The sequence below is a fragment of the Lepidochelys kempii genome, chromosome 18 (assembly GCF_965140265.1).
Source record: "Lepidochelys kempii isolate rLepKem1 chromosome 18, rLepKem1.hap2, whole genome shotgun sequence".
In the NCBI taxonomy this organism is placed as follows: domain Eukaryota; kingdom Metazoa; phylum Chordata; order Testudines; family Cheloniidae; genus Lepidochelys; species Lepidochelys kempii.
This window is the reverse complement of record NC_133273.1, coordinates 13945695-13964511: the sequence shown is the minus strand read 5'-3', so window position 1 is coordinate 13964511 and position 18817 is coordinate 13945695. Positions and strand designations below refer to the sequence as shown.

Sequence of the window (18817 nt, the reverse complement as noted above, 5' to 3'; positions counted from 1 at the left end):
AGTTCTAGGTATTCTATGTCACTGTCAAACTTGTTGCAGCTTGAAGCCTTCATCTCTCTCTACCACCTCACCCACCAGGCAAACAAAAAGAATCCCTTCCTTACAGAGCAGAAATCATTAAGAACTTCAGCAAGGGACACAATGTTTTAAAAAAAATCTGTTTTACCTATGGCTCTTATTCCAAAGGGATAATTAATAAACAGATTTATCAACTGTACAGAGGAATCCCTTCATCCTCCACTGAAATGCAACCCCTTGTGGAGAGAATGTAGCAACTACAGCTTAGGATAAGTGAATTTTCTTCAACTGAAAGTTCAAGGAAAAACAAGGAGTTGAAACATGGCCCAGATACAAAAAAGAAATGCCCTTAGTCTTTTTTTTTTTTTTTTTTTAAAGGCCAGGGGGGCTTTAATGACCTCAAGTGGTCAGGACTTCTGTTTCAATGTCTTTAGATTTCAGAGTAACAGCCGTGTTAGTCTGTATTCGCAAAAAGAAAAGGAGTACTTGTGGCACCTTAGAGACTAACCAATTTATTTGAGCATGAGCTTTCATGAGCTACAACTCACTTCATCGGATGCATCCTGTGGAAAGTGTCTTTAGAATAAGACAGCAGTCACCTCCCTAATGCCATCACCTTGTGGGAAGGGTGCCACCTGCTGGAATTCTAAAGTTCATTCCTTCTGCTTCTGCGTGCTCCTTCATTCTTCCATCAAAGTACTGAACTGGTGTGATAAGATATACTGTGGGTGCACGAGGTGTTTAGCTTAACTAGGGGCTTGTCTACACAGGGACACTCAAAGATCATTCACATGTTTAGTTAATGTGGATTAAGTTTCCTGGCTGTCCCCATGTAAATAAGCCTGAAGAATTTTGTTTAAGTAGGGCTTAAAACAATGTAACACTGAAGTTTGGGCACTTCATTGGAATGAGGAACGATGCAGTGCTGACACTTTCATAACAATTCGACTTTAGAATGTGGCATTGGAAGAAATGCATTAAGGGAAAGAATGAGTTCTAGGGTTTTGGATCATGGACTAGCAAAGAGGTTTGAAATGCAACCTAAATATCTGCATAAATTCTTCCAAAGAATCCAGCAACACCCTCTGCACTTTCTGAAGTATTGGTGTGTATTTGCCCCTTGATCCCCACATAAAAATTCTAAGAATTAAATTCATGTTGCATTTATATGCTTGAAAGTGTCTTTAAAAAAAGACAAGTGAGTTCTGAGATCTGGAGCTGAGATGAGACAAGCTGGAATCTTCAAAGATCTTGAAATAGGGGATGATTGAAGTGCAAAGCTCATGCCTGTGGGAAAGGCACATACCACCAACTAAAAAATAAAGGATCACCATGCCTTGGTGGGTAATAAGTGATGATCTTCAGCGTCAAGGAGATCCACAAATGATCCAGTGTGGGCCCCATTCATGCAATGCAAGTACCTAAGGTCTTGAAGTCCATTTCAGTTCATGTACAACTAGAGCCTCATAAAGCACGCCTCTTCATTCTCTCATATTGATGTATTCAGTGTTATGGGGACTTAGTTCCCAAAACTTTTTTGGGGAGCAGGGGGTGGCCAAGAGTGCTGGAGGAGGGAGGATGAAGGCAGAAAGATTAAAAGCTTGTCATGTGAGGAACCAACAAATTCATAATCTGTGAAATTTTCTTCTGATGAAACACTGTTCTGGGTTCTGCTCCTCTTTTTCTCCCAGGCTCACAATAAGACTGAAATTCTGTGAGTGCTAGGGTGTGTGTGTATATTTATACTGTATATAATGTGTTAAAGTAAGGTGTGTAATCCCTTAAGCATCCTCGTTTTGGTACAGCGTGAGGCTGAAAGTATGTTCCAGTGCTGAAAACATATTAATAGGGTTGCTGCTTTTAGTTAGATACGGGACCTCTTTGCCTTTGCCACCCTTTCTGTTACGAGGTTATAAAATCAACTTACCTTTGACTGTGAAAAGGCTTTCCCTTCATCTCCTGTATGCTTCTCCACCAAGAATGTCTTGTTGGTTCCAAAGCAGAACTATCCATTCAGATCAGGTTTAACACTGCAGATGTCTTGACCAAGCTCCTATAAATCACCCAATTTCTTACCACTTTCCTCCTCTTTTACAAAACCTACACCAGTTTAGAAAGGAAAGTAGTAATTACTGCATGTTTCTAAAGTAAACACTCTTCAAAGCTTCTCTTAAAAAAAAAAAAAAGGGGGGGGGGCTATTTTCCCCAGTAAGGATACACGCTTACAAGTGGGAAAGGTGCGTATGTATGTGTCAAGCCCTCACATGTCATAAGACAATCTAGTACAGTAAGGCTGAACTGTGTATGTTCAAGGAAAATAAGTGTCCACAAATGGGAAGGGATAGCTCAGTGGTTTGAGCATTGGCCTGCTAAACCCAGGGTTGTGAGTTCAATCCTTGAAGGGGCCATTTGGGATCTGGGGCAAAAATTGGGGATTGGTCCTGCTTTGAGCAGGGGGTGGGACTAGATGACCTCCTGAGGTCCCTTCCAACCCTGATATTCTATGAAAAGAGAAATGCCTGCTTGTGGAGTATCAGATGGTTTGACAGAGGCTCTTGGCAGTTTTATCTCCTTTGCATTCCCCAAAGCACCCACCTGACTCAGTCATAACTAAGCCCGTTAATACCCAGAAGCTAGAGTCCATAGATTTCCTTGACTTCTCAAGAGAGTATTGTTTTAATGACAGCTAGTGACAGAACTTTCAGTGGGGATAGAAATGGCCAAGTGCAGGGACTTTTCGACACATGGCGAATTAACTAGCTAGGGGATTCCATGGTCTTGTATGTTACAAGGGCTCGCTACTGAAAGAGCCCATCATCTCACTGGTAAAACCAATCAAACCGTGAAATAAGGGGAGGCAATCTAAAACATGAGAATTCCCTCCGAGAGATGAGACTGTCTTTGAGTATTAAGCACAAGTAATCCTCTTCCTCTCACTTTGCAATCCCAACACAGATCTTTTCTCCCCTTTTTACTCTGTCCAGCAGTCTAGTGCTATGTTTATTTTATCCTTTCAAAAGAACACCCTGGCTACTAGGACTATAGCACTGCCGTGGTGCTCTGTGGTGGAAAGGTCTCCTGATCCATGTTAAATTGGAGAGGTTTGCAACTTTTATTACCAAAGTGAGTTTTAGGTAGTTTTACAGAGGGGCCAGTTTTAAGAGCATCCAGCAAACACCAATTTAGACATCTAAGTAAGCGTACAGACATTCAAAAGTGGGAGCTACAAGGTGCTGAGTACTCCTGAAAATCTGGCCCATAGCATCTTCCCTACCTCTTAGGCAGGATGAAATTCTCTGGTCCAAACCCTTTGTCTCACATGCATCTCCACACCCAGGTACTCAGCCTTTCACAATTAGTAACTTTCTTATTGACATTTAGGATGTCAGTATATTTAAAAACAAGTGTATGATATTCTGTTAAGCTTCTGTCTTCTCCTGTACCCAAGTTGCCATCTGATCTAGAGCCTGAGATGCACCTTTGAGTAAATGCCCATATGTCTTATTGTTTGTTTTTTTCTGTATTTCCATGAATATCAGTATTTTCTTTCGTTTATTTGAGTAAGCCTTTGCAGAGTCCTCTGCAGATTAGCAGGATATACTAACTTTCACTTCTAACGCTGCTCATAGGGGAGCTCCAAGAGAAATTGTTTTCCTGTGCTGTCCTCCTTCTCTCCACCCACTGGGAGAAGGAACTTGGTGGTGGTGACAGGACACTTTATCTCACTTTGTCCAGGCAATTACTTTTGCAAGATACAACATCCTAAACATTTTTCTACTAGGATGGGTCTGATTCTTTTCCAAACACTTAAGAGTCAGAAAAATACCACTGGTCCATTCCTCCACTTCACATGATGGGGATAAATTTTTCACCCCCTGCACGTCCTTACCAGTGGGACCATAGTATGCTCAGAACCAAACCTGCTTTGGCCTAGGCACAGTTAGTCTTATCTGTATAAACATAAAACTGTTTTCTTCCTGTGTGAAATTAAATATACATAATGGTGTGTTGCACTCACACCCTAGGTGGTGAGAACTTGATAAAGGAATAAACTTCATTTAAAGCATAAAATTAATTCCATTGCACCAAAAGACAAAACTCAATAGAATATCTAACTCTTCACGGTCTTGGTTCAATGAAGATACACCATCTCTCCAGTCCATCTCCATGTAGCCTAACTAAATAATATAGAGAACAGTGCAAAAATGTTAACTGCATAAAACTGTTTCACAAACATTTTAATCTTTGAGGCACTTAACCTCAATTTCTAAGCACTGATCTTCAGCTTTTCCATGTTTTATAATCCTACTTTGGTCATTATTCCACTATTTAGTTTGTATCAGCAGTGAGTTTTCCATTTTAATGACTTTTATGGTGTGTGAGGGATGGAATAGTGGGGCATGGATCCATTGGTCCTGCGCACTTTTTATGCAAAATGTGCACTGTCACCAGAAGTACTTTCAAAACTAGGTAAATTATACCGACAAATTTACCGATGCCCTCTTGACATTCCAGTTTTGAGTTCTTTCCCACTGGGGGAAAAAAAAAGCCCTCCACAGTCTATGGCCATTGTGTGTATGGGGGTCTTACAATAAGGAAAACACATGGCAGACATACCAGCATATCTTACAGACACCCTCGTCTTCTCCTTTCCACTCTTCTAGAAGGAAAAGTTCCAAAGATGTCTAGTATGTTATTGAATTCTATTTCAGAGGAGTCTGATCTCTTTGAGAGTTAAATGGAAATATTTGTGCATATCTCCTCTCCTCTTGTGTGTCTGTCACTCCTGAAGTGTTTATCTCTCTCTGGCTGTCTCCTCTTCACTTTCATGTCTGTCTTTTTCCTACACGGTATCTCCTGTCTTCCCACAGGACTATGAGAGTAAACTGCAGGCCTTGCAGAAGCAGGTTGAGACGCGATCCCTAGCTGCTGAGATGACAGAGGAGGAAGAGGAAGAGGAGGAAGGTGAGTTTGAGACTGGAAACAGTTCTGGCTGTTTCCAAATCTTTGGTGCAAAGGAAGTTGTACTACAGAGATATTTGTCATAAGTTGGAAAACCAACTTTGGAACTTGTGAAAAAGTGATGGCCTCTTAAAGAGCAAATTTGACAGCCATATAGACTGAAATTCTGTATTCACAGAACAGGTTCTGAATGAGCATTGAACAAAGGAACTGGACCAGGACCCTCAAATTCATTTAAGCCACCCAGCAGCCATTAGATGGGAATGAGCTTTGGGCTTCATATTCTGGTGCCAGTCCACAGAGCTCTCGTGTCCTAAACAGAGATTATTCGTGAGTTTGCGCTAGGATTCTCTAATCTGTGGGCTGGTCTACACTTCCGTGAAAGTCGATCTAACTTACATTGCTCAGGGGTGTAAAAAAGACGTTTCCTGAGCGATGTAAATTACATCGACCTAAACACTGTCCACACCAGCGCTATGTTGGCAAGAGACGCTCTCCCACTGACATAGCTTCTGCCTCTTGCAGAGGTGGAATAATTATGCCAACGGGAGAGCACTCTCCCATTGGCATAGCGCGTCTTCGCCAGACATGCTACAGTGGTAGTGTAGCGCTGTAGTGTAGACTTGCCTTGTGGAAAAAAAACTCCTGATTGGGTCTAGTGTAAGTGAGAGCATCTTATGCAGCTAACTCCTCTCTGTGCTACAGAACACCCAGGAAGGGAGGAGTGATTCAACAGATGTAGAGCTTAACCATCTTCTCCCTGGGTATTTGCTTTCTCTTTTTTATTAGCGTTTTAGCCTTCTGGATTTCTACAAATCAAGTAACCAGAGCTTGCTTAGTTTTTCTTTCGGTCTAGCTACTCCAAATGCTTTATAGCAGGGGTCGGCAACCTTTTAGAAGTGGTGTGCCGAGTCTTCAATTATTCACTTTAATTTAAGGTTTCGTGTGCCAGTAATGAATTTTAATGTTTTTTAGAAGGTCTCTCTCTTTCAGTCTATATATTATATAACTGAACTATTGTCGTATATAAACAAGGTTTTCAAAATGTTTAAGAAGCTTCATTTAAAATTAAATTAAAATGCTGATCTTACGCCGCTGGCCCGCTCAGCCCGTTACCGGCCTGGGGTTCCGTTCACCTAGGCTGGCAGCAGGCTGAGCGGGGCCTGTGGCCGGGACCCCAGACCGGCAGTGGGCTGAGCAGCTCAGCCCGCTGTTGGTCTGGGGTTCTGTCCACCAGCTCCTGCCAGCCAGGGTCCCGGCTGCCGGCCCCGCTCAGCCTGCTGCCGGTCTGGAGTCCCGGCCCTGTCCACATAGAGTAGATACCTACCTTCTCCCTGGTTCTAGCCCATTCTCTTCCTCTCTCTCTGCACTGAGCTGAGGGTGGGAGTGCACTGAGAACAGGGCTGGGGGTGAAGGAGCAGGTTGGGGTGCAGGGTCTGGCCAGGAGCTGGAATGAGGGAGGGGGCTCAGGGTTGTGGCAGGAGGTTTGGGTGTGGAGCGCTTACCTGGGCAGCTTCCATTTGGTGCGAGGGGTGCAGGTGGGAATGTGGGGTGTGTGCAGGAGCTCCTGTTTGGTGGGAGTGGGGATATGGGGGTTGCAAGAGTCAGGGCGTGGGGGGGCTGAGTATGTGTGGGGGTGCCGGAATCAGGGCTGGGGTTGTGGGGGGGGTGCAGGGGTCAGGGCATGGGGCTGAGGGTGTGTGGGGCTGGTGCAGGGGTCAGGGCAGAGGGCTGGGGTGTGTGGGCTGGGGTCGTGGGGGTGCTCCCAGCCCCCTGCCCTGAGCAGCTCGCGGCAGGGGGCTGGAGGGGATATGCCCTGATTCCACCCCCCTCCCCATGGTCCCCGGAGCAGAGAGCGTGCTGCAGCTCCACTTCTACCTCTCCTGCTCCTAGCAAGGGCTGTCAGCTGATCGGCCGCAGGGCGGGAGAGAAGGAGGGGCAGGAACTAGCATGCTGGTGGAAGAGGTGGGGGAGGGGGAAGCTTGCCTGCCCCGCAAGGAGAGAGCGGTGGGCTGGGGGGCAGAAAAGAGCAGGCCGGGCAGGATTTTTAGTGGCACCCTGCTGTCTTCCCGGGTCCAATTGGCTCGTGTGCCATAGGTTGCCGACCCCTGCTTTATAGGTTAAGCTTCCAGTGCTTGGAGTGGAAGATCAGAGCTAGTTACCCATTGAGCAATGAGTACAACCTATCTCCTTTCCATGCTCTCTTTTCAGTGACAACATTAAGTATTTTACAAGAAAATGAAGAGAAGTAAATAACCTCTGAATGGGTGTGTTGGAGGGAAAACCATTACATTTGACTAGGCTATTTCCTTGCTTTCCTCAGTGCCCTGGACTCAGCATGAATATGAACTGGCCCAGTGGGCGTTCAGGAAATGGAAGTTTCACCAGTTCACTTCATTAAGGGACCAGCTCTGGGGCAATGCAGTCTATCTGAAAGAGGCCAATGCAATCAGCGTGGAATTAAAGAAGAAGGTAAGATTGTACGGACCACCAAACTCCTAGATATTGTCTGTATACTGATCCTGCTTTGATGTATTATACTTATTTTTCTTGCCTTTAACCCACCATACCTCGTGGTTTTTATTTTGGTATGTGAAGTGCTTTGAGGCTTGACTGCCATGATTCAGATTCCATACTGAATTTGTATTTCTTTCAATCTATTTTTGTATATTTCATGTCCCCTACATTGTCTCCCCAGTCCCCATTCCAGTTATCCTTTAAAGCCTTGTTAAGATGGAAAAGAAAAGGGATCTTCTCTCTAACTTCATGTTGGGTCATTCATTTTTATCAAAAAGTGAATGCTAGATCTAGATGCCCAACATGGCAGTATTATATGCTGTTGTTAGACTACCAGGCTGTTCCTTAAATGTTTTGAACTTAAAAAATTGGTGCTGCTCTCAGAGATAAAAATCAAGTTGATTCCTTCTTTCGTTTAGGTGGGTCCCAGTCTCATTTTAATGAGGCTTTTGGGGAGTGTTCTTGCTACTTGTTAAATAGAAGCCCCCTTGTGCCTGATTTCTATGAATATATTTGTTTTTCTCCATTCAGGTGCAGTTTCAGTTTGTCCTGCTGACCAACACTCTCTATTCCCCTCTGCCCCCTGAGCTGCTGCCCAATGAGTCAGAGAAGACTCGGAACAACAGACCTTTCCCTCGGACAGTAGTGGCTGTGGAAGTCCAGGATGTGAAGAATGGAGCAACACATTACTGGTCCCTGGAGAAACTCAAGTAGGGTCTAGTTCAAAATTAGTAGGGTTTTTTTTATTAAGGTCTCTCTAGACTTGTCCCAGTTCATCTCACTGCCTTAATATATATGTTTCCTGCACTTGTCTGGTACTCATTCCTTCTCTTCTGCTTCACATAACCCTACTACTGATAAACAAAATTAAAAAGTAAAACTTCAGTAATGGAGATCTGCCCTTAGAAAACCCTCCCAAATTTTAACCATCTCAAGTCTGAGGTGGTGGTTTCCATCATTCTTGTGCAATGTGCACAAGATAGGCCAGGGTTTCCTACTTGTTTGTATGACTACGGATTCTTCAATTTTTAATTTTGCACTTCTGGAGTGTAATCCAAGGATTTTGAAACATAAACCTTAAATAATCCTCTACGTGCTTGTGGTTTATAGTGGGGTCATTTTGCCAAGTACTGAAATGCAGCCACTTTTTTGGGTGGCATGTGACAGCTGTTCAGTAGTGCACACCAACACGATACATTGGTTCAGTGCAGAAAGCAACGAATGTGCCTAGATGAAACTGCAGGAGGAATTTGGGGAGGCAGAATGTAATGACTGAAGCTTAAATTTGACCAGAGCCTCAGGGCTTAACCTGCTCTTATGAAAAGAGCCATGGGATATTTATTGACCTTGACTGGCATGTGTTCTGCATTTCTTCCAAAAGATGGCATCTCCCACAGCACAGTGACCCCTAACATTATGGTAGAGCATTAGTACAGTAGAGATGAACTGGCCCCTTACCTCTTTGTACCCCCCTTTCCCCTTGCCTGTTTTAGGACGATACTTTATTCTGTCCCTGTGGTATGCATGCTCTTTTAGAAAAATGACCACAGCATCTCTGTACTAATGTCCTCATTCATCATACGGTAGAAGCAAATTCTTATTGTTTCTTTCAACATTAATTTTTTTGGGACTTTCTGCTGTGTAGGCAGAGGTTGGAGCTGATGCGGGAGATGTATGACAGGGCTGGAGAAATGGCGTCCAATGCCCAGGATGAGAATGAGAGCACAATGACTGGTAGTGACCCCTTCTACGATCGATTCCATTGGTTCAAACTGGTTGGTAGGTACGTGATGACAATTCTATCTCCTGGCACTTCACCTACTCATTGCGGGGAGAAAGCTGTGACTTTGAATAGAGTTTTAGGCTGTGTAGTCATATCAGCCATGTATGTGGGGTCTCAGGATTGATGATCCAACTTCTGGATCTTATTGATCGTCTTGCATCACCAAAACGCTGGTAAGAAGCAGGAAATGCTGCCTAAAACTTTCTTGATACAGATTTAACCTTTCAGAGGGTAAGTGTTTGAATTCACCCTTAATCAAACTTAAGATTTATTTCTAAAAGGAAGGGATTGAAATAACCAGTTAAGTGTTGTCTGAAGTTGTTGGAGTACTGCTGTGAGAGAGACTGAAGACTTACGGAAATACCAAGGGAAAACTGGTCCAGAGCTTGAGGGCTTTGTGTGGGTGTGACACTAAAGCAGTTTTGTTGCTTTTTTCTGGAAGGATTTAAACACCTAGTGAGAGGAGACAGAGATTCATTAAGTGTCTGATTGCTGAGCCACTCCTTTATTTTTAAAGTGCCTTATGGTGGATATACAGATTGTAGATACGCTAAGTGAGCTAATAAGAACAATGTAAATAACCATACATGATTAGCCTTGTTTGTCTTCATGTTTCCTTTGCTTTTTGCTCAGTCCAAGGATTCCGTCTTTCCCTAACTATGTCAGCAATCCCCTTCCTCCCATCTCATCCCAATCCAGATGGTCTAAAGCTTTTGCTTGCTGTTATGGTGGGCTCTGTGCTGACTGCAGCAGTATGATCTGTGTTATGAAGCATTCCTCTCTCCCCTTGCTTTGTTAATCAAAGTGTTCCGTTAACTGATATCTAGCTCCCCCATTTTCCATGGCTGCGTGAATGAGCGCCTTGCTGACCGCACGCCCTCCCCCACTTTCTCCACGGCTGACTCCGACATAACCGAACTGGCCGATGAGCAGCAGGATGAGATGGAAGACTTTGATGATGAGGCCTTTGTGGATGATACTGGCTCCGACGCTGGAACAGAGGAGGGATCCGACCTCTTCAGTGATGGGCACGACCCGTTTTACGACCGGTCCCCTTGGTTCATTTTAGTGGGAAGGTTGGTGAGGTTACTGTGAGAATAGCCAAAAGGGACCAGCTCTTGACATAGGCTGCAGAGGCTTTGCCTTTCAGAATGGAGAACATTAATCAAGCCCAGCCATATCTAGAAATGGAACTCCTCAGACCTACTCAGGCAGTCTGTCAGTTTTAAGATTATAATGCAAATCTTCCACATTAAAGGGCCCAAGGAGCCCTTGAGAATACAAGCTTTACCCATCAATACATAAAACCAATTCCTTTTCCCTTGCTTGTAGTAATTAGGGTGTTGTTTACCTGGACACCGTGCTTGATTTGCAGAGATTATGGTAGTATTGCTCTGACTCTTCTTTTCTCTAAAGGAGCGTTCCAACAAATATGAAGGAAACGGTAACATCTAATCTAATAAATCCCCCTTTAGAAAACTCATTTAACATCCTCTTTGTGACTGGGGTAGAATGGGAGGAAAGTTGAAGGTCTGAAAAATAGCTCATCCCAAGGTTCCTGTCTGGACTAGGGGAAATAATTGGAATTTTAAAAACATCTCCGTTAACTGTTTAACATAGTTTTTAAATACCACATACCATGTTGTGTAGACCGGGTTTCACACCTTTAAAACATGTTAGCTAGTTTTCTGCATGTTTTAAATGTGTTAAACCCTGTCTACTCTATATGCTATGTGGAGTTTAAAAACATGTTTTTAGAACATCAACTATTTTCATAGCCTAGATATGCTCTAGGGAGTCTTAAAGACTCTCGTGTAGACACAGCCACTTACAGCATGTTACACGGATAATACTTGTGTTTTGATCACAAAAAGTATTCACAAATAATTTCTGTGAAATATCCAGTAGGCAGGTTAGCCAGATTTTACTGATGGGGAAATTGAGAACAGGGTTGTTGAGTGACTTGCTTTGGCTATAGAGAGAGCTCGTAAGTGATTGGAATTGTGATTGGAGCTCAGAAGTTCTTAAACCCCCCTTAAACCCTGAGGAATAAAAACTTTAGTTCTTAAAGATGCAAGGAAGCAGAAAATTCCTGTTCCCTGAGAAATATTGTCTCCTACCACTCAACACCTGAAAGTCACATTTGAAAGCACGACTATTTCAGGTTAATCTAACGCACAGATTTGTCAGTTTTGGTGTGGAGTTTTCTTAATTGTCATGTATGTGCAGTAACTGCTTGCACTAGCAGGAACCACGCTCTCACAATAGTGCCAGCATGCTGAGTGTATTATGCTATTGTGTATATTCATTCAGTGTGTGGAGTGCTTGGGAAAATGTTGAACTATTCATCTTCATTTCACAGTCCTAACGTCCAGACTCCACAGGAAGCACTGTATACAGGCTGAGCAAATGCAGTGTATGAAAAGAACACTTGTGCTTCTTTGCAGTTAGGTAACTTACACCCTATATCCACATATAAAAAGAATCCAGATCTCTGAATCTCTAGATGTATATAAGTCAATCTGATCTCCTGTAAATTGCCTCTATTATATAACTCCACTTTTGATCATACAGGATTTTAATGAAACTGAATTAATAGTTTTTCATGAGTTTCCATCTGTCCTCTGACTGCAATTGAATTTGAAGCTATCCCCTTAACTATAGGTTTAGTTTTATCAGTTTGTATAACCTTATGCTGGTTGTAACAGCAGTAACCTGCTGCTGTTCTTTGACTAGACTATGGCTGGAGATTGGACACCACCAGAGTTCAACTGATTTCCATTCCTTAGTATTTTCCAGCGTGTGTCCTGTTCTGTAAACTTTGCATACGGACAAATAACTGGGCCTACCATTTAGGCAGATATTGTCTCCCACAGTGGTGATTGCGTGATACAGATTGAGACAAAACCCCATAGTACACTTAATTAGCTGTGCATTGCTGTGTAAAAGGGACACAGTGGGACAGAGTAGCATTCCTTCCTGACCTCAACAGTGATGAATTTGTCCTGAAAGGGAGAGTTAAAATACTGAGGTTTAGTCATTCAATTACCCAGTCCTTCTTAAAATCAAACGACAATATTTTATACTGTGCATTGTCTGCCTTCTATCTGAACTGTAGTCTTTTCTTTTTCAAAGAGCTGGTCCCTTTAGCCGTCTCTTCTGGCATGCTGGGATGTTAAGTCTGACTATTTAATGGGGTGAAATATCAAAACATTTGTTTTGTTTTGAGGGAGGCGGAAGAGGGTTATGATGTATTTTCTTCAAATCCTGAATTGATGTTTTGTATATTTAAAGAGAAAAATTCCATGATCATTCTGAGTTCTGTTGTTTTTATGTTTGGTAAAAATTTCTGTTTGTAAATTTTCATTTCTAGTTTTGTTGTGAATATGCCATTTTACCTCACCAATCTTTCTGCTAATACAGTTCCCCCTCTTTCAGTCTGCTGGGCTAAAGTGCAGGGGGATACTTGAAGATGGGGATGATTGAGGGAGAGTGGGACAATTCTCCAGTGTGTGAGGGAGAGGTGAAAGATAACCTTAACCTTTCGTCCACTCCCAGCTTGGCATACTCCTGTGGTGTAACAGGTGGAGGAAGGCGGTATTGCTGGATAAAGACAGCTTTTCTCTGTACAGCCACAGCAGCCAATGTGCCATTGCTGTTCAGCCACACAGGATCCAGCATTTCTTACACCAGATGGGAACCCTAAAAGATTCTTTGTATACATAAATTTCTTTCCCTGATTTAAAACAATTGCCTATAGCTGGTAACTGGATAGAAGGAAGTGGAAGATGAAAGGGGTGTGTGTGTGTGTTTTGTCCTCTGGGGTTATCATTTTATCAAGGTGACTCTCAAATTGCAGCTGACCTTCTAAAACTGAATGCATTTGATATCTTATCTGTTGGATCATAACTTCAAAACCTGGGTCATGTGTGTAAATATATTTTCATTTGCCATCTTGGGATAGAATGTTCAGGTAGCCCTAGCTTTAGAGTGGGAAGGCTTTTTGTAGAGACTGCCTGTGAGACTGTCTTTTATTGTATATGCACACAGATATGAGGCTAGCTAGATTCCTGCCTGGTGGAGAGATGAGGAGAACGGGGTGTGTGTGTCTACTTTCCCTGGACTTAATCTTTTTTAAACTGCATGTATTATTGGTAATGATGGTGATATTATACCTCCCTGAACTCCTACCCTGGTCCAGCCAGTGTAAATGATTTGAGTTCATTAGTGTTTTGTTTGGCTTCTTTCCCTTCAAATTAGCACTACCTGAAAATTTTGGGTTTAAAGTCAACATTATTTTGTAAACCATTTCTTTTTCTGACTTACCCCTCCTCACCCTGTTTTATTAGGAGGGCCCTACCAAATTCATGGCCATGAAAATGCATCACGGACCGTGAAATCTGGTCTCTCTCTCTCCCTCCCCCTTCCCCCCCCCCATCTGGTCTTTCGTGTGCTTTTATCCTATACTATACAGATTTCACAGGGAAGACCAGGTTTCTCAAACTGGGGGTCCTGACCCAAAAGGGAGTTGCAAGGTTATTTTAGGGGGGGTCACAGCAGTGCAGAAGTAAGGGTAGCAATACCTTCAGAACTGGGTGGCCAGAGAGCAGCAGCTGTTGGCTGGGCAGCCAGTTCTGCAGGCAGCGCAGAAGTACAGGTGGCAGTACCATACCATGCCACCCTTACTTCTGGGCTGCTGCCTTCAGAGCTGAGCGATCTGAGAGTGGTGGCTGCTGACTGAGGGCCCATCTCTGCAGGCAGCAGCCCAGAAGTAAGGGTGGCAATCCCTCTGCCTTCAGAGCTGGACTTCTGGCCAGCAGCTGCTGCTCTCCAGCTGCCCAGCTCTGAAGGCAGCACCGCCCCCAGTAGCAGCACAGAGGTAAGGTTAGCAGTACCACACCCTCCCTACAATAACCTTGCAAACCCCCCGCCTCCCCAATTCCTTTTTGGGTCAGGACCCCTACAATTACAACACTGAAATTTCAGATTTAAATAGCTGAAATCATGAAATTCGTGATTTAAAAAAATCCTAAAACCATGAAATTGACCAAAACAGACCATGAATTTGGTAGGGCCCTATTTATCAGTGTTTACCTCACTTTGGAGCAGACTGAAAAGGAAGTAGATCCTAATTTTATTTATTCATGTGCTGAGTTATGATTGTTTTTGTTATATATTTCTCTTCATGTCTCTTTTTTTGCTCTTACAGCTTTATTAATCCTTTTCTTCTGTACTGCATTTTGTCATCGCTTTATTTTAGCAGAATTATTTTAGTCTCTTTAGTTTGTAATTGACAAATGCCTACCCCCTCCTCATTTCAAAAACACCCTTATGTTGAGGAGGTGAGGCCCAGGGAAGAATAGCCTCTTATTTTATCTAACTTGGGTTCTTGACTATGGGGCAAAAGGCACTGAGTTCACCTCTCTTTTTTCATCTGTTTTCCTGTGTCTGGTGAACACCCTGTACATTTGAGGGCACTGGTCAGAGGCAGCAGGGATCCATGTTGCTTACCCTGTACACCCAGAATAATAATTGATACAAGCTTTATTTTTGATTGTACTGGATATAAAGGCCAAGAGGAAAACGGAGTGTATGTGAAAGGAAATCCAGCTAAACACGTGTTCAGTGCTGTAGTATAATTTACTGTCAGCTCAGCTAGAACCATCTGAATGAAACAGTCGTCATGTAGATTTCTAGTTAATGAAGTGTAAGGAAATTGTAGCTGGGAGTATTACGTACCCTCCCTGCCTTCATCCATTGAATTCTGAAACCTCTCATAATACTGTCTTTCTCAACTCATTAAAACCCCTTCTCCTGCCTTCCTTGTTGAGAGCTATCCATGGACTGATCTTTTAGGCTTCTCTGCATTTAGATATTTACTTTGATTGGGGAGGTACTCTTTCCACACTTAAACTTGCCATTTTAAGATCCCTTTACAATTTTAAGTTCTGCCATTTAAAAGAAAAAATGAATGAGCTTTCTAATATAACTCAGAAGTATAAAGCATACTTAGCTTAAAGTATAATTTGAAAGTTGTGAACAATAAATTGGTCAAACTACTAATCCAAAATAAGACCCCTCCTTCCCCACTTGGTGTTACAATACTTATTAGAACTAAAAATTTTAATATCTTCCAGTACTGGCCCAAAATGCTGCATTCACTCTGTTGTAAGCTGCAGTGTTTTGGACTGTTGCTTTAGAATTTCAAGGTGGCTTGTTATATGGGAGTGGGAAATCTAATATATTCCAAGCTACTTATCTGAAGAGAATACTGTAGCTCCCCCAATACTCAGTAACTGTTCTTTTTAGAAGCCTGAAAGATGTTTTATAATTCACTGGGGAATTTTGATAATTACTTCATATATATATAGTGTATTATAAAATATGCATAGAGGAGAGAAAATGCTTAATCAAAAATCTGTTTTAAATGCTTATATATATTCAAGTTAAACATTTGTTAGATTGCTAAACAGTCACTTTCCTTTTAATTTGTCATCTCTAATTATCTTTAAACTACAATCACAGGATGGAAGGTTCCTAATGATGCTTTGTATGCAGTAGAGCCTCTTGAGTTTTTAACGTCTTTCTAACAATGCTGTTTACAACTGTATTGCATCAAAAGTCATCTTTCATAACCAACATCTTAAATGTCTCCTCTATATACTTTATAACTCACTAATGTAGACCTGTTGGCTCCAGCCAGCTCTGGTTTAAAGTGTGTCTGTGTTTTCACACAATTTAGCTTGAAAATACTGCAGGAGTTCTTTAAGGGCAGTGTGAAAATAGCAGTACATAGTACAAGATAATGTGTTATAGCAGAACTGCAGACACTAGGCTGTATGAACGCATTTGTGTCCTGTCAGCCAATGAAATACAAAGTTCTCTCTACGCGTGGTGGTCTCATGTTGTTTTTCACTCCCTATTACCAGGGCATTCGTATACCTGAGCAACCTACTGTACCCAGTGCCCCTTATCCACAGAGTGGCAGTTGTCAGTGAGAAGGGGGAGGTTCGAGGATTTCTGCGTGTGGCTGTGCAAGCAATAGCAGGTAAGAGAGTCTGGGATTGCTCTTGCAGTGCAAGCTTTTGGGTGGCTTTTGAACAGCTGTATTTTAAAAATAAAATAAAATAAAATAAAATGGGGCGGGGGCGCTGGCTTCAGAAGGTTTGCTTTTTTGCTGCATTCGGTTCTGGACCAGCTTTAAGATCTGGTACTTGCAAGCCTCCCAGGACACTTACTCTGTCACGTTAGAAAGACGGGGTTGTATTCTTTCTACTGATATAAAGCTTTTGGCCAAGGCCGATTAGCGAATTTGACCAATTGATGTGTAGAAAATGTATCCTCTCTGTTAGAGGTTTTGAAATGTTCACTGTCTACCACTGTGAGATTTGTATGTGGTAACTAAGACAACCTGAGGTGTAGAGACAGGGGAGGGGAGAGAGGAAAGATCATATCGATAGATATTTTAAAACACTTTTTTAAAAAATGTCTTTCCTCTACAGTATGGCATAAACATAAGAAGTGATGGTGCATGTGACTGCATGTGAGAGTATAAAGGCTTGAATGGCACTATTTTTGGATGACCCGCAGAACTAGCTTGTGGCTCTAACGTCTTGAGTCTCATGTGCTTGTCCCAAATAAACACCCATAAAACCTTTACTTCATTACGTACCATATATTCACCCTGACTTTTCAGTCTTTCCTGTCTTTATAAATCACGTATAAAGTGCTCTAGCATCTTTATATTATATTCTCTTCTCTGTGGATAAAGGCACCTCCAGGGACTGGGGAAGGAGTAGAGTTAGCATTAATTCCTCAGTTACTCATAGGCTAGATCAGTGTCTCTCAGCATCCAAAGAAAAGAGTTAACCTCTGTCTTTGTATAGTGGCTGAGGGTTTTTTTTTTTCTCCCTCCTCTAGGGTGGTTTCCCTTACCCTTATAGCAGGTATTGTAGAGAACTACATACTAGCCGCACCCTGTTCAATTTTTCATGTGACAGTGTTGGTTTGACTAGTTGGGGCTATTGGGTAAGGACAAAAAATTCCTATTTCTTTTCAGGGAAAACTTGATTTAAAGGGGGAGGAGGGGCGGAATATCTAGCTAAGATGACCCTTCTCTTTGCTGATTTTGAGAAAGAGAGGAGGAGGTAATAAATTTCCTTTGACTAGGTCTTCGATCCGCCAACCAGTTGGTGGTATTTTGTCCTTTTTTCCCACACTGAAATGAACTAGTCAAGGTTTGTGCCTGGTATTTGATCATGCACCATTCATCCTGGTGAGAGCTCAGATACTTCTTGTAATTTATCTGCTCTTTCTAGCAATGGCTAACTTCCAACCATTGTCTCTTGTATTGGAAGGCAACCCTACAGGTCTTATTCTCCATGGGAACATGTAATGAAGTCTCAGACACTGAGGCTGTGGAATTCACTCTGGCCGAGGCTCAAATGGCAGATGAAACATTTGAATACATTCAAGTTTTACTTCTAGCCTGGTTTGCTTTCCTTGGCATTGACACTTTAATACCTATAGTCAAATGGATGATATGAAAGAGCAAACCATGGCTATTACAAATTGATTTTGCAACATCTCTTTGAAATATGTCATGGCTTTATTTAGTCCAAGTGATATTTCAAGATGGCATTCTTAATTTTGGGATCACTTCTGTAAGTATGTGTGTCCTATTAGAAAATACCTCAGCCCTATCTGGGCACCCCCCCCCCCCTCTCTTATTGTCAGTCTCGGCAGAGACTGGGCTGAGTGGGCCATAGAGACCAAAGTAGTCTCTTGCTTTGAGAGTCCCTCTGGATCAATAGGCACATGGAAGCTGTGCCATTGTGGGTGCTCACTCTGTGGGTAGAGGATTTTAGTTTTCAGGACTGTAAACCTGGCCGTTTGTTGTTTCTTGAAAGACCGGTCCGAGGGATTGCTGACTAATCTGGCAATGTTCATAATTACTGAACTCTCTCTGTAAAAAGCCTTGGATTGCTTTTTATCCCTTTCTGTAAAGCTTCTTATTGCATTGGGTGTTTTGTCATGGCCAAACTGTCATTAATGTACATCTTGTGTCATGGCAGGAAAGGGTTATAAAGCTATTACCCCTAGTGAACTGGGCATGACTATCTAGATGAATAAGGTAAAGAAATGAAAATGGCTGTAAACTACCTTCATTATTGATATATTCTTCACTGTGTAGCAAGAATCCCCTATAGATAAGGATCTTGAGGTGTGACAAGGTCAGTGGTTGCATTGGAACTAGTGTGGGGACAGGAATTGAAAACCTGTTCTCTGCTAATCAAGCCATGGATCCTTCCTGATTAGGGTTATTTTTAATGTTTCACATGTTTCCAGTTGGAAAAATCTCTAAGACATTCTCATCTCTGATTGTTGGTCTTTTCACTCATCATGTTGTACACTTTTGCCCATTCATTTTGGATGTAACCTATTTAGAAACCAAGCAATTAAACAGTAAATATGGAAATAAATTTTTAACCCAGGAATTCTCAAACTCCAGCATATTAACTTTGAATCTTCTGGGTA

The 18817-nt window shown here is 42.4% G+C and overlaps 1 protein-coding gene across 10 annotated transcripts in view; it reads left to right on the top strand.

Moving 5' to 3' along the window:
* The window catches only part of KIF1B (kinesin family member 1B), a 150054-nt gene that overhangs the window by 92513 nt on the left and 38724 nt on the right, over nt 1–18817 (top strand). For 7 of the 10 annotated variants that reach the window (XM_073316474.1, XM_073316470.1, XM_073316473.1 and 4 more), the window contains 6 exons: nt 4890–4983; nt 7304–7452; nt 8029–8207; nt 9143–9280; nt 10108–10356; nt 16210–16328. In XM_073316474.1, the coding sequence (XP_073172575.1) occupies nt 4890–4983; nt 7304–7452; nt 8029–8207; nt 9143–9280; nt 10108–10356; nt 16210–16328 (928 nt within the window). The remainder of the gene's footprint in view (nt 1–4889; nt 4984–7303; nt 7453–8028; nt 8208–9142; nt 9281–10107; nt 10357–16209; nt 16329–18817) is intronic. The other 3 variants (XM_073316479.1, XM_073316477.1, XM_073316476.1) reach the window with 1 other exon arrangement.